The sequence below is a fragment of the Bison bison genome, unplaced genomic scaffold (assembly GCF_000754665.1).
Source record: "Bison bison bison isolate TAMUID 2011002044 unplaced genomic scaffold, Bison_UMD1.0 scf7180017864382, whole genome shotgun sequence".
Taxonomy (NCBI): domain Eukaryota; kingdom Metazoa; phylum Chordata; class Mammalia; order Artiodactyla; family Bovidae; genus Bison; species Bison bison.
This window is the reverse complement of record NW_011494954.1, coordinates 149,761-166,520: the sequence shown is the minus strand read 5'-3', so window position 1 is coordinate 166,520 and position 16,760 is coordinate 149,761. Positions and strand designations below refer to the sequence as shown.

The 16,760-nt window shown below is 37.1% G+C and overlaps 1 protein-coding gene across 12 annotated transcripts in view; it reads left to right on the top strand.

Annotated features, from left to right (window-relative positions):
- The window catches only part of LPHN2 (latrophilin 2), a 202,110-nt gene that overhangs the window by 111,444 nt on the left and 73,906 nt on the right, over window positions 1–16,760 (top strand). For all 12 annotated transcript variants that reach the window (XM_010857560.1, XM_010857555.1, XM_010857553.1 and 9 more), the window contains one exon: window positions 3,603–3,816. In XM_010857560.1, coding sequence (XP_010855862.1) covers window positions 3,603–3,816 — 214 coding nt within the window. The remainder of the gene's footprint in view (window positions 1–3,602; window positions 3,817–16,760) is intronic.

Here is a 16,760-nt window from a genome sequence, read left to right as displayed (position 1 = left end):
CATTAGAACTGAGAACTCAGCCAGGTTTCAGACTTGCTTATTTCCTAAATGATACCAACGTGTGACCCAGTAATCCTTTTGCAGGATTATTTGCGTCTTAGAAAGAAGATGCATGTTTGTTTATCCAGGACACTTAGTTTTGTTCATTTAGTGAGAGGCGTTGTACAGTAGTTAAAGCGAACAGATTTTTGAATTGGATTGACCTGGGCAGAACCTAGTTTTTCAACTTGGAAGTTTATGTCTTGGGACACTTTACTTCCTAATATCATTTTAATTTTTTTTCGAGTAAAAAGGGATGTGAGGGAAGGCTTATATGATGTAAAATAATTTATAGAGATAAGAAAAAATACTAAAATTAATGCTTATCTTTTATAACAGGAATGCTATAGATGGCAACAAGTTAGAGAACTGAAATAAGAAATTGGGTCAATGTAGAAGTTATGGCACCCCACTGCAGTACTCTTGCCTGGAAAATCCCATGGATGGAGGAGCCTGGTAGGCTGCAGTCCATGGGGTCGCTGAGGATCAGACACGACTGAGTGACTTCACTTTCACTTTTCACTTTGATGCATTGGAGAAGGAAATGGCAACCCACTCCAGTGTTCTTGCCTGGAGAATCCCAGGGATGGGGGAGCCTGGTGGGCTGCCGTCTATGGGGTCACACAGAGTCAGACACGACCGAAGTGACTTAGCAGCTTAGCAGAAGTTTTTGATGTGGTCGGTATCCCATAGGTAGCAACCAGCACACATAGATGTGCTGTGTCTACACATAGCGCTTCTTGGCTGTCCTTGGCTTTCTCGGCTTTTACCTTTGTTTTCTGTTCTATTATTAGAGGACCCCTGGTTGAAATTTTTAAAACCTAAAATCCTAATTTTTTATTCTATTCTAAATTGTTTTTTATCACATTCATGAACAGTGATTACCTACATTCAGCCTGATACACTGTATGTAAGTTCATGTGGCACTTTCAATTAAGTGCTTTTCTGCACGTATCTCATTTATGAGTCACACTGGTAGGAAAAGTAACATCATAGGTGTTACATAGATGTTTCACCTCCATTTTTTAAATGACAAAACTAAATCTCAGAAGTTCTGCCCCTTTGGAAATTTTCAACTTTTTGGACTAGATTGGAGCAGTGCTAGGTCCTATGAATACCCATCTGCTCAATCCTTTTACTTATGTCTCAGTCCTTTCACTTATGTGAGTTTTCAGTAAAGGCTCTACAAATTGAAACACATTAGTATGCCATAAGGGGCTTCCCAGGTGGTGCTAGTGATAAAAAGTCTGCCTGTTAAGGCCAGAGTCACAAGAGATGCAGGTTTGATCCCTGAGTCAGGAAGATCCTCTGGAGTAGGAAATGGCAACCCACTTAAGTATTCTTGCCTGAAAAGTTCCATGAGCAGAGGAGCCTGGCGGGCTACAGTCCATGGCATTGCAAAGAGTCAGACATGACTGAGCAACTGAGCATAGCGCACACACATTGTTCCATGAGGGTGATACTGGCACAGTGTCTTAGTTATTTTGGGAGATACTAAGACAAATGTACAATGGTGTGATCACTCACCTACAGCCAGACCTCCCGGAATGTGAAATCAAGTGGGCCTTAGGAAGCATCACTATGAACAAAGCTAGTGGAGGTGATGGAATTCCAGTTGAACTATTTCAAATCCTAAAAGATGATGCTGTGAAAGTGCTGCACTCAATATGTGAGCAAATTTGGAAAACTCAGCAGTGGTCACAGGACTGGAAATGGTCAGTTTTCATTCCAATCCCAAAGAAAGGCAATGCCAAAGAATGCTCAAACTACCACAGAATTGCACTCATCTCACATGCTAGTAAAGTAATGCTCAAAATTCTCCAAGCCAGGCTTCAGCAATATGTGAACCGTGAACTTCCTGATGTTCAAGCTGGTTTTAGAAAGGGCAGAGGAACCAGAGATCAAATTGCCAACATCCACTGGATCATCGAAAAAGCAAGAAGAGTTCCAGCAAAACATCAACTTCTGCTTTATTGACTATGCCAAGGCCTTTGACTGTGTGCATCACAATAAACTGTGGAAAATTCTGAAAGAGATGGGCATACCAGACCACCTGACCTGCCTCTTGAGAAACCTATATGCAGGTCAGGAAGCAACATTTAGAACTGGACATGGAACAACAGACTGGTTCCACATAGGAAAAGGAGTACGTCAAGGCTGTATATTGTCACCCTGCTTCTATAATATAAGTTATATTTAACTTCTATGCAGAATACATCATGAGAAACGCTGGGCTGGAAGAAGCACAAGCTGGAATCAGGATTGCCGGGAGAAATATCAATAACCTCAGATATGCAGATGATACCACCCTTATGGCAGAAAGCGAAGAACTAAAGAGCCTCTTGATGAAAGTGAAAGAGGAGAGTGAAAAAGTTGGCTTAAAGCTCAAGTTTCAGAAAACTAACATCATGGCATCTGTTCCCATCACTTCGTGGCAAATAGATGGGGAAACAGTGGCTGGCTTTATTTCTCTGGGCTCCAAAATCACTGCAGATGGTGACTGCAGCCATGAAATTAAAAGACGCTTACTCCTAGGAAGGAAAGTTATGACCATCCTAGACAGCATATTAAAAAGCAGAGACATTACTTTGTCAACAAAAGTCCATCTAGTCAAGGCTATGGTTTTTCCAGTAGTCATGTATGGATGTGAGAGTTGGACTACAAAGAAAGCTGAGCGCTGAAGAATTAATGCTTTTGAACTGTGGTGTTGGAGAAGACGTCCCTTGGACTGTAAGCAGATCCAACTAGTCCATCCTAAAGGAAATCAGTCCTGGGTATTCATTGGAAGGACTCATGCTGAAGCTGAAACTCCAATATTTTGGCCACCTGATGTGAAGAGCTGACTTATTTGAAAAGACCCTGATGTTGGGAAAGTTTGAAGGCAGGGGGAGAAGGGAATGACAGAGAATGAGATGGTTAGATGGCATCACTGACTCAGTGGACGTGAGTTTGGGTTAACTCCAGCAGTTCATGATGGACAGGGAGGCCTGGCGTGCTGCAGTTCATTAGGTCACAAAGAGTTGGACATGACTGAGCGACTGAACTGAACTGAAGACAAATGTATTTTAAGATAATCAACATAACAGCAATTAATATGTGTACATTAAGCAACATAATATACACCATTGTCCTGTGTAACACAGCTTTGATTTCATTTATAAATCTAAGTGTTCCTTTATTAAATATTGCATTCTGTATTTGTTAATCTTGTCATTCTTTTAAATTGATTGATCAAATGTGTTGTTCTTCTTTGGATATACTCAAAAAGAGCCACTTAGTTTCCAAATGTGACTGGGCTATACAGAAAATACTTTATTAAAGTAATTTAAAATTCTTATAAAATGAATACTCCAGCTAAAGATATATTTAAAAAATCTAGTAATAAATTGCTGATTCATAGTCAAGGTCCTGGCAATTAATTAATAAATGTATGAATGGATGGTTTGAAAAACATACTTTGTTTGATACCTCTCAGATATAGATGTGAGTAATATTTCTTGAAAATAATTTATTAATATACTTCATACATTATTTCATTTTAACTTTTTTTTTTCTTTTTTAAGGTTTCAGCAGAGCAGCTTTGCCATTTGGGTTAGTTCGTCGAGAATTATCCTGTGAAGGTTATTCTATAGATCTGCGATGTCCAGGCAGTGATGTTATAATGATTGAGAGTGCTAATTATGGTCGGACAGACGACAAGATTTGTGATGCTGACCCATTTCAGATGGAGAATACAGACTGCTACCTCCCAGATGCCTTCAAAATTATGACTCAAAGGTAAACGTTCATGTGTTAATATCCAGTTTTAGCTACAACATCCAAATTAGTGAAAGTGTTATCATAATTCCATATTGGATGGACACTGTCCATATCTCAATGTATTCATTAAACTGAGTTAGAGTTTTCCTACTAATGTTGATTTCCATTTTATATAGATTGACATATTTATACATTGACATAGATAATGAAATAGACTGAATTATTATATGTTTTTTATATATCATACAATAAAGAGTAATCAAAATATAGTCTAGTTTTTTAAGACTTCAAAATTTTGAAATATTTTATAATATCAAGAATGCTTCAGTGTCTCGGTCTTTGGCAGTAATTGCTTCTTAATTTTTTTAATGAGTAAACTTCATTTTTCAGCAAAAATTAGCAGAATGTACACAGAATTATCATATTCCATTTACACATATGTGTAACTTCCTTAACCATTGACATCCCGACATCCCTTACCACAGTGTTACATTTGTTTTAATAGATGAGCTCACATTGACACGTCATTATCACCCCAAATCCTCCATTTGCATTAGGGTTCACTCTTGCTGTTGTACATTCTGTGGGTTTTGAAAAATTTATAGTGACCCTTATCTACCACTACAATATCATACAAAACATTTTGATCTAAAAATCCTGTGTCCCACCTGCTCATTCCTCCCCTAGCAACCACTGAACTTACTATTTTCTTACAGTTTTGCCTCAGTTGGAATCATGCAGTATGTAACCTTTTCAGATTGGTTTCTTTCACATAGTAATGTGCAGTTGTTTCCTCCATGTCTTCATGGCTTAAAAGCTCATTTTTTTTTAAGTGTTAAATAATATTCCATAGTCTGGATGTACTAGAGTTTATCCATTCACTTACTGAAGGACTTGTTGATTGCTTCCAAGTTTTGGCAATTAGGAATAAAGCTTCTGTGAACATCTGTTCAGGTTTTTGTGTAGACATAAGTTTTCTATTCATTTGGGCAAGTACCAAGAAGCATCATTTGTTGGATCTTATGGTAGGAGTGTATTTAGTTTTGTAAGAAACTGCCAAAATGTCTTTTAAAGTTGCTGTACCATTTTTCATTCCCATTGACAATGAATGAAGGGTGCTCCGTACCTTCACCAACACTTATTGTTAATGTTTTGCATGCAGTGAGTGCTTCCCAGGTGGCTCAGCAGTAAAGAATACACCTGCCAATGTTGGAGACACAGGAGACATAGGTTCTATGCCTGGGTCAGGAAGATAATCTGGAGGAAGAAATGGCAACTCACTCTTAGTATTCTTGCATGATATTCCATGGACAGATGAGCCTGGCAGGCTGTAGTCCGTGGGGTCGCAAAGAGTCAGACATAACTGAAGCCACTTAGCACACATGCATGCAATGACATATCATGTTGAACATCTCTGAATATACACACTCGCCATTTATTTATGTTTATTAGTGAAGTGTCTGTTCTGGTCCTTTACACTTTTTTAATTGGGTTGTTTTCTTATTGTTTAGCTTTAAGAGATTTTTTATTTTTACTTTTAATTTCTTTGGGCTGTGCTGCAAGGCCTACAGGACCACAGTTCCCCAACCAGGAATCGAATCCATGCATTCTGCTATGGAAGCATGGAGTGCCAACCCCTGGACCACCAGAGAATTCCCTTTAAGAGTTTTTTTTTTTATAAATATATTTTGGATAAGAATCCTTTCTTACATATGTCTTTTGCAAATATTTCCTCTCAACCGATGACTTGTATTAATGCTCAGTTTTAAAAAAAGCAAACAAGATAAAAACAACACACTATGAAAGCTAAGAAAACTCAGTAGTGCTCATTCTCTCTCTTTCTTGATTGACAGACAGACAGAAAATGGTGATAGTTTAGTCGTCAGGTCTTATCTGGCTCTTTGTGACTCCATGGACTATAGCCTGCTAAGCACCTCTGTCTCAGGCAAGAATACGGGAGTGGGTAGCCATTTCCTTCTCCAGGGGATCTTCCTGACCCATGGAGTGAACCTGGGTCTTGTATGTTGCGGGTGGATTCTATACTGACTGGGCCACCAGGAAAGCCAAGAGAGAAAATAGATAGAGAGAATGGAAAGAAGGAAGGAAGGAAGACAGAAAGATATTTGGGTAATATACAATTGGTTAATTTTGGGTTTTAAGATTGATGTACTGGAAAGTATTATAAACTATAGAACATATGAATGGTATCTCTTAACTGGAGCATTACCTTCCTACAAGTAAATAGAATATGAAAAACTGCTGCTAATGTTTATGGACTTTCTCTGCCGTAACACAGATTACCTAATTCTTGGCATCTTTTTTTGTTTTGTTTAGTACTCGTGGCATCTTCATTAGAGTTTTCTTATATTTAAGATATTAAAAGAAGATTTAGTTATGATTGAACTAAAACAGTAATATCCAGCATTTCCTGTTATTTAGAACATAAAAGGAGAAGGCAATGGCAACCCACTCCAGCTCTTGCCTGGTAAATCCCATGGACAGAGGAGCCTGATGGGCTGCAGTCCATGGGGTCTCTAGGAGTCGGACACGACTGAGCGACTTCACTTTCACTTTCATGCACTGGAGAAGGAAATGGCAACCCACTCCAGTGTTCTTGCCTGGAGAATCCCAGGGACAGGGGAGTCTGGTGGGCTGCCGTCTATGGGGTCGCACAGAGTCGGACACGACTGAAGCGACTTAGCAGCAGCAGCAGAACATAAAAACTCTGATGGAAAACAAGTTTGACAGAGTTTATTATTATTGATTTTAGATTTTTTAAGAAAAAATACTAGGAAAGCCCTTTATCTTTCTGTTCAAAGTCTTTACTCTCTCCTCTTGACTCTTTTCCTCCACTGAAAACAATCTTTTGTCCAGTTTTGTAGCTTATATGCTGCTGCTGCTGCTGTGCTAAGTCGCTTCAGTCATGTCTGACTCTGTGTGACCCCATAGACGGCAGCCCACCAGGCTCCCCTGTCCCTGGGCTTCTCCAGCCAAGAACACTGGAGTATGTTGCCATTTCCTTCTCCAATGCATGAAAGTAAAAAGTGAAAGTGGAGTCACTCAGTTGTGACTATAGCTATCCCATAGACTGCAGCCTACTAGGCTCCTCCGCCCATGGGATTTTCCAGGCAAGAGTACTGAAGTAGGTTGCCATAGTCTACCTTAAAGTAGAACAGTAGATTTTTGGGGTCTGATCAGTGTAGGCACAATGAAAACATCCAAATGTGATAAGAGCAATGAAGGAAATAACGGAAAAACTATTTTTAAAAAAATCCAGTCCCTAAGAATATGGGTACAAATTGTTGTAAAATCTCTAATTTCATGCAGAATACATATTAACATTTTTATTGATAGCACATTATAGTAAGTAGGTTTTTTTGTTAATGTTGATACTGATCAAGATATTTTTAATAAATAAGAGAATATATAATACTTCTGAAAGATGCCATCAAAATGTTTTTATGTTTAGTTTGAAAAGAGTAGTTATTAAAAAAGTAAAATCTTATTTGCACAAATGGCACTGCGTAAATGTGTTTTGTTTTTTTGTTTTTTTTGCACCAAAGTCCTTTATAGACAATGTTAGATTTGAAATCTACCTTGTGAAACAAACTGCAAAACATAATTTACCTTCTTTGGAGGAATGAATTCTGTGCTCCAATAAGATAGTAATAGAACAGTTTGCACACAGTATTTCAAAAATTGGGAACCGCCTATATTAGGTGGACATTTACATGTTGATCCTACTGTTCATTGGTAGTGATATGAGATGAACATCTAAAATTATGCCAGAGAGAAATAGGAAGTGAAAAATGATTATGTATAATTACGTGTTTTTATTAGCCTGGCAGGCAAAAAGCAGTAGGAGTTAGTACAAAGAGAATCTGAAAGACCTGGCTCTGAGGAATTGTACATTGTAGGTAACTTTTGTTTATGAGTTTATACATTTAAATACATGGTTGAGTATCTATCACAACACATAAGCCTTATCCTACTTCTAAATATAATGACATGTTATAGTAAATGTACAAAATAAAATAGCAAGTAATTTTCATTGTTTTATTATATTATAAAAGTAGGGCTACTTTTTTACCGTACTTTTTTTTTTTTGAATTTTTACTGGCCTGGGTCTTCGTTGCTGGTTGAATTTTTTTCTCTGGTTGTGGCAAGCAGGAGCTGCTCTTTAGTTGCAGTGCATGGGCCTCTCATTTCAGTGGCTGCTCTTGTTGCAGAGAACAGGCTCTAGAGCATGGGCTCAGTAGTTGTGGCACGTGGATTTAGTTGCCCTGTGGCCTGTGGAATCTCCCTGGAACAGAGATCGAACCCATGTCTCCTGCATTAGCAGGCAAATTGTTTACCACTAAGCCACCAGGGAAACCCTGATGACACATTTTAACGAAACTAAAATTTGTGCATATTAAATCCTGTGAAAGGGTACTGCTGTCTCCTTGTTATGAAAATTTCTTATCAATTTATGGTGTGTTAGTGAAAATAAAGAGTTCTAACACTGCCTATAGAAACTCTATTTTTAATTTGTTTTATTATATTAGTGGCTTTGCTGCTGCTGCTGCTAAGTCGCTTCAGTCGTGTCCGACTCTGTGCGACCCCATAGACGGCAGCCCACCAGGCTCCCCGTCCCTGGGATTCTCCAGGCAAGAGTACTAGAGTGGGTTGCCATTTCCTTCTCCAATGCATGAAAGTGAAAAGTGAAAGTGAAGTCGCATAGTCGTGTCCGACTCTTCTCGACCCCATGGACTGCAGCCCACCAGGCTCCTCCGTCCATGGGACTTTCCAGGCAAGAGTACTGGAGTGGGGTGCCTTTGCCTTCTCCAATTAGTGGCTTTATAATTATGTAATCAACACAGTGACGATTAAAATGTTAACATTTTATTGACAAGTAATACAGTGTTAAGATGACTTAAATAATGAGTTTCACAGTGGTAATTTATCAGTACTCCATTCTGTGTATGTTAGATTAAAAACCCTAAAGGAAGTCTACCATATCTGACTGTTACATAGTTTCAAATAACTGTGAGAAAAATAGGTAGACAATATTTTTGCAACTGAAATATTACAGAATAATTATTGACTATGTAGAATACTTGTCCCTTTTTAAAGATATTCTTTCAGTATTTACAAATAAAGTAAGAGCTTTTTCACCAAATCCTAATAATTTGGCAAAAATTTTCCATTTATAATCATCAAAAGATATGTTAATAATTTTTAAAATCAGACTTTTTTTCTTTAATGTAGGAAATTCCTTTTTGGAAAGAGTTTTTTTTTTTCTATTGTATTTGAAACTCCCCACTTTTTGCATATAATAATAGATAACACAGAAATTTCAATGCCATGAATATATGTTTATATTTTACTTCAAGGCTTTCCTACCTGCCTTCCTCACTGTCATCACTTCACCAGTTAAGAGTCAACTAAATAAATACACTCGTAATTCTTTGTGGTAAAAGTGTTAATAATTGTTATTTATTCTCCATTTTATATTTCCTGCTTATTTAAAACTATGCAACCAAGAATTTTTTAGTAACTGATTCTGTTATCTTTTAAGTACATTGAATGGCTCATCCTGAAAAGTAAGAAATAAAACTCTTTCCTAAATGATAAGTGTTTTAATACTCTATAAAATAATCACCATTAGAGATAATTTTTAGCACTGTGAAGATAATTGTTGTGAGTTCACTTAAATATGAAATAGTTTCAACATTTTGAATTCATTAAGGCAAATAAAACAAAAACCCTCTTACTACTCATCAAGTACTCGAAAGCATTTGGTGAATAAGTAAATTAGAATTTTGCTAAAAATAGTGTTTGTTTGTAGCATTGAGTACAATCTAGTTAAAGTGATGTGCTAAATTTGTTTCTAAGTTACTCTTCTGTTAATTTTTTATAACTGTCTCTGTTCATTTCTTCACTCTAAGAATTTGCCAGTTCTCATCCAGGTAGTCTGTTGCCTTAGATTATGGTTTGCAGTTGCCCTTAACGTTTGTTTTAGCACTCTGGTCAAGAGATCGGAAAGTGAGAAAGCATGTAAATGTTTACTGCGTTTAAAAAAAATAATAAATATTGGGTTAATGGGCATGCTCCTGTTGCTGCTAAGTCGCTTCAGTCGTGTCCAACTCTGTGCTACCCCATAGACGGCAGCCCACCAGGCTCCCGTCCCAGGGATTCTCCAGGCAAGAACACTGGAGTGTGTTGCCATTTCCTTCTCCAATGCATGAAAGTGAAAAGTGAAAGTGAAGTCGCTCAGTCATATCTGACTCTTAGCGACCCCATGGACTGCAGCCTACCAGGCTCCTCCGTCCATGGGATTTTCCAGGCAAGAGTACTGGAGTGGGGTGCCATTGCCTTCTCCGAATGGGCATAGGTAGGTTCAGTTTTTCAGAATCTGAACTCATACTATTAGATGTACATCAGTGTACCTTTCTCATTGCAGAGAGGTTCTAAAAGTAATCTGTACTGCCCTTGAGAAGATGGTAAAAATATTCCTCAGTTCTTCCCTGTGGTGGGAAAGGTATATTTTGGGTAACTGATTCCAAGATAAGTCCTTTTGTTTGTGTGGAAATTACCCAAGGAAAGTAAAATAGTGCCCTAGGCTTAGGGAACTAGCCTGATTCTTTTTAAGATTTTAACCAATTTTTTTAAGCCCACTTATAGATACCAACTGGATAGAACCTCATAGAACAACTACAGTAGGTTTCTTATTAAATAAAATTGATTATATTTTTGGTTGTTAAACTACCAATTTAAATTCCTCTAAGTTGGGAAGCCTGGTGGAATATAAATAAGTAGTTAAGCGATCCATTGTTAATACAGATCTGGCACTCAAAAGAGTGTTGAAAGAAGAACATACATATGAAGCAAACATAAATGTAAGGTTGGTAGTTTTAGCTGAATAGATGACAGTACAGAGGTTATGCAGTTGGTATGTGCAAAAGCTCTAGAGAACCCCTACACTTAAGGGGAAAAGGTAAAGGTACCATCTAGGAAACCAGAATGAGAACAGGAGGGTAACGTCTCATAGTGAAGTGAAGTGAAGTCGCTCAGTCGTGTCCAACTCTTTGTGACTCCACGGACTGTTGCCTACCAGGCTCCTCAGGCGACAGTCCATGGAGTTTTTCAGGCAAGAGTACTGGAGTGGGTTGCCATTTACTTCTCTAGGGGATCTTCCAGACCCAGGGATCGAATCTGGGTCTCCTGCATTGCAGGTAGACACTTTACCATCTGAGCCACAAGGCAGCACTAAAGTGTAAGAGAGATTCATTTTTTCCCCTATTGATGCTGAAGAATTTTATTCTACTTAAATAAAAGAACATACTAGGATTTTCAGGATAGGAGAGTTTCAGCATGGAAATCGGCAAAGCAGCATTCAGCCTTGCATAGACCAGAAGAATTAGGTACTACTCTACAGTCACAGGCATCCAAGAAAGGAATAAACACTAGATTAATGAAGTAGGAGTACAGTTCAGAGATCCTTAACTTAAGGGAAAAAAGTCTAGCTTTTTGAACATGGGAACAATTTAATAAATTAAGTAAGAGACAAAACTGATTTCAGAGCCTAGATCTTGTCTAAAAAGTTTGGGATGATGAAACTAAGCTTGATGAGTAGGGACCAAATTAATGTATTCCCATCCTGTACCCCATTCAATAACTTCGGTATCCTTGAATTTTCTTCTTTTAAACTTTTCAATGCCCCAACCTATTATCTTTAAGTTTGATAATTGCATTTTAACATTGTTAATACAATAGCAATTCAAACGGTGATGATTTCTTGTGTGCATGCGCATATGATAAAAGGTGTCATTTTATATATATGTGCATTACTTTTTTGTTTTCTGTTCCATGATTCTTTATGTTACAGTAGGTCATAGAATTAGACTGAAAAAATGCGCACATTAACTTTTTCACCTCTCTTCTTGCTATGAAGCAGGACAGACAACTAGGGACCCTTTTTATGAAGGAAAAAACGTAGGCCATTGCTTCTATTTTAAGAGAGTTATTGAATAACAGATTGTTGGAACTGCTGAGAAATTTGGGACTCATCATACTGTAGTTCTCTCATTTCACACTGAAAAGTCAACTGTCATTGCAGTCAAAGCACTCATTCACATTTGTAGCACATATATTCTCCTCACTTATTTTTAAAATATCCTTGGGAAGAAATGGGCAATATGATACCCTCTTTTTACTTTGTGAACCTTGAAAAAGGTTGAATTATTCGTCTCAGAGGCTAAAACCTCAAAGTATCTATATCTGGAACCTCATTAATATCCTAGTTGCATGAAAATTGATTTTAAATAATATTTAATAATCATTTTAAAATAATTCTGTTATCTAGGTTTTGTATATATACTTCTGTTGTTTTCAAGTATACTAACAGATACTGTGTATAAAATATTTAAAGAAAGGAGATACTTAAATGCATGCACAGTTCCACACAAAACCCTCGTATGACAACTGATGGATGTTAGAAGATTCTCAGAAGTTAAACAAGAAAATTCATTAAATTCCAGTTGCAATTCTACAAGTGTTCTCTGGCTAACTTTAATGATTATAGATTTCAGTGTAGGCATGCTCTCCTTGACATAAAACCCTTTCCAATTTTATACTGATGGTTCAGTCTTTATAAAGAAACTTTATGTGTAAGTTAGAGCTATATGAAGGAGGTTTTATTTCTTTGTTCCCTGATCTCTTTATAGGTATTGATAAACTTAAAACCTGTCTAAGATATTTATATCCCTTTCATATTAATTTTTAGTGGGAAAAATTAGTTAAATCTGCCTTATCTAATTCGATGTTTTATAATATTTTAGGGGTTGGCATATTTTATTTTTGTATTATTATCCATACTTGCTAGTCAGGGGTACCCTTCTCTTGCTTCAGATCAGATCAGTCGCTCAGTCGTGTCTGACTCTTTGCGACCCCATGAATAGCAGCACGCCAGGCCTCCCTGTCCATCACCAACTCCCAGAGTTCACTCAGACTCATGTCCATCGAGTCAGTGATGCCATCCAGCCATCTCATCCTCTGTCATCCCCTTCTCCTCTTGGCCCCAATCCCTCCCAGCATCAGAGTCTTTTCCAATGAGTCACCTCTTCGCATGAAGTGGCCAAAGTACTGGAGTTTCAGCTTCAGCATCATTCCTTCCAAAGAAATCCCAGGGCTGATCTCCTTTAGAACGGACTGATTGGATCTCCTTGCAGTCCAAGGGACTCTCAAGAGTCTTCTCCAACACCACAGTTGAAAAGCATCAATTCTTTGGTGCTCAGCCTTCTTCAGAGTCCAACTCTCACATCCATACATGACCACAGGAAAAACCATAGCCTTGACTAGACGAACCTTTGTTGGCAAAGTAATGTCTCTGCTTTTGAATATGCTATCTAGGTTGGTCATAACTTTCCTTCCAAGGAGTAAGCGTCTTTTAATTTCATGGCTTTCTCTTGCTTAGTATATTTATTCAGTGAACCTCTTCATTCTCATAGGGTTTAAGCCTGCATTTCTGAGAAACTGCAGTCTTACCTTTATGCTGTTTATCCCAAGTGTTTTTATCTGTGGTGTCAAGTTTATCAACCATTTTCCATTAAGATAAAATGCATCTGGGGAAAAATAAATAAATACTACTAACTCATCATCTATGTGATGTATTTAGGTTATTTTCTGTTGAGTGATGGATTTGCGCTAATTCTTTCTCTCTTGGCTTAGTTTGTTTTAAGACAACTAACTGGAATTACAAACATCTCTCTTTGTCCAAGGATTGGGAGGTTACAATACAAACTCTTGAACCTTAGTACAGTAAATAACCATTAAAGCTGTTACTGATATATCTAATTGAACACATACTTTGCATGTCACTTCAGTTCAGTTCAGCTGCTCAGTCATGTCCAATTCTTTGCGACCCCATGAATCGCAGCACGCCAGGCCTCCCTGTCCATCACCAACTCCCAGAGTTCACTCAAACTCCCATCCATCAAGTCGGTGATGCCATCCAGCCATCTCATCCTCTGTCGTCCCCTTCTCTTCCTGCCCCCAATCCCTCCCAGCATCAGAGTCTTTTCCAATGAGTCAACTCTTCGCATGAGGTAGCCTAAGTACTGGAGTTTCAGCTTTAGCATCATTCCTTCCAAAGAAATCCCAGGGCTGATCTCCTTCAGAATGGACTGGTTGGATCTCCTTGCAGTCCAAGGGACTTCTCAAGAGTCTTCTCCAACACCACAGTTCAAAAGTTCTTTGGTGCTCAGCTGTCTATATAGTCCAGCTCTCACATCCATACATGACTACTGGAAAAACCATAGCTTTGACTAGACTGACCTTTGTCGGTAATGTCTTTTCTTCCAGGAAGCAAGCGTCTTAATTTCATGGCTGCAGTCACCATCTACAGTGATTTTGGAGCCCAAAAAGATAAAGTCTGTCACTGTTTCCATTGTTTCCCCATCTGTTTGTCATGAAGTGATAGAACTGGATGCCATGATCTTAGTTTTCTGAATGTTGAGTTTTAAGTCAAATTTTTCACTCTCCTCTTTCACTTTCATCAAGAGGCTCTTTGGTGGAAGGTCAGATATCATATTACAATTTGAATGTGTCCTATGGGACATATAATATATGTCAGGTGGTAGAGGAATAATATTTAAAATGTATGGAATCGAAAGCTAGACTATAAAATTCTTCTAGTCATTGAATGTGTAAAACTGCAAGTGGGGGATTTGGTTCTTATTGATAACTAATCAAAACTGAAGTTCTTTCCTGTATATTCTTGGTGGATTATATACAGAACATAGAGAACAGATCAAAGGTAGTATGTATAATTATAAATGCACCATACTGTTCTCCTTTTTTAATGAGTATCATATAAAACAAAATCTATCAGAATACCTGTGTTTGTGGAGCACAGACTATTAGCATTTCAATGAATATGAGCACATTGTAGGTGTTTACTTAATGTATCCACACCATTAATAATGAAAAATAAATTTTGATCCGCAGTTTAGGTAGAAAAGAAAAATTATAGAAAGTAATAATATGAAATTGTGAAGAGACATTCTTGAGATATTTGGTGAAAAAAATATTAAGGAAAGTATTGTAAATGAATGGAAACCAATTAAATTATTAAAATGTTATTTTCGTTTTCTGTGGTTACTGTGACACTTGTAGGCTTTTAAAAATTAGTGATGTTTGTTGTGCTTTCCCTTTTTTTCCTAAATAATTATTCACTTTGGTACTGTATTTTCTACTTGTAATTTTTTCTTAAAGTGGTAACCCTGTTTTATAAGATGTAGACTTTATATATAAACTAGAATCCACTCCTATTTTATTTATAATGTGTTACTAGAAATTGGCACACTTTTCCACTATACAGTCTTAGGTTAATGTGTGCATTTCAGGATATTTCTTTCTTTTTAATTGTATTTTATTTTGTCTCCTTTATATCCCAAAGATTTAGGGTTTGAAAGGAGAAATTGAAAAGTTAAAATTTTAACAAATCAGTTTATTAATTTAATTAAGTAGATAGCAAAATATGTATTCATTCAATAAAAGGGCTGAGATAGGAAAACATTAGCATTTTTACATTTTTTGTTAAATGCTTGGTTTGAAGCATTTCTTTTATAATATAAACTAAGGGAGTTTTAAGCTATATGAGGTTTAAACAAGCACTCAAGAAATTATACTAATGGGCTTTGTTTTTATATTTTCTTTCCACTGTCCAGTTTCCCAAGTTTGGAAATTTCCTTCACCCCCACTTCCGACCCCTATTAAAACCTTTATGTAACAGAAAACATAATTTTTAAATTATGATGATTTCATAGTAATCATTAAATGATTAATAATTTCAGTGGATTTCTGTAACATCATCAAAAATCTTTTGATAAATCAAAGGTTTGTTTTTAGTTTTACTCTCAGAACTTTTCAAAACAATACAGCAAGAGGATGGAAGAGAATGAATTCTAAATTTTCTATCACATTTAAAAATTTTCTCATTTTATTCCACACATTAAATTATTTTATGATACAGTCCTAAGATGTTATCATTGTTAATTAATAGAATTCTGTGTATATAATCTGAAAGACTGTTTATAAGTAACTTTTGAAGTCTAGCTGCAAGTCATTGTGTGGGTGAGTCTATACCTTTTAAAACTATATAATCAGGTATGTTGGGTCGAGATATAGATTATGGTCGTTGCAAATATATTATCTGATGCTTTGGTTTAGAACCTTTATATGTGCATTTCAGTTTCTTTCAACCCTTGACAAGTAGACCTTTATTAAGCTGTGATGATTACTGAATATGAAATGTAACCAAGATTATTTTTATTCAAATATAATTTAAATATTCATCAAAGAGAAGTTATGCTTGAGACTGACAGCGACTATTAACATCAAAAAATATAATTAACTGCATTGGGTATCATGAAGCAGAGTTAGCCAAATAGCCGAGAGGTCTAATTGCTCTAGAGTTTGAGAAGCATTGGTTTTATTTTATGCTGTAGCTGTGGAATTAATAGTAATGTGGTTTCCTATGTGGGCCAATTAAAAACTGCCTGTTAAGGTTCATTGCTCCATAGGAAACCCATTGAATATCGCTTAGTAAACAGGATTGACATATCAGTGTGTACAAGAAGATAAAATACAATAAAAACCATGAAAATGAGAAGTGGTAGTAAAAGAACTGTTTTTGCAAACAGTCCATTAAACTCTTTACAGTTATAGCATTGCAGTGGATATTATGGTATGCCCCCCAGATTCCCACTTCAGACCAGGCCATTTTCCCCCTCAGCTGTCAAGGGAGTTACCTGAGGAGGGGCTCAAAGTGAGTCCCTGCCCAGGAACTGCCATGGGCTAAAGGGATATAAATCCTTCTCCCTAGAGGAATTCCACTGAATGCCAGAGTGCCAAAGGTTGGCCTCCTCATTTTTGCTGCATTTTAACACATTCCTGAAGAGCTGTCCCAAGCTCAGAGC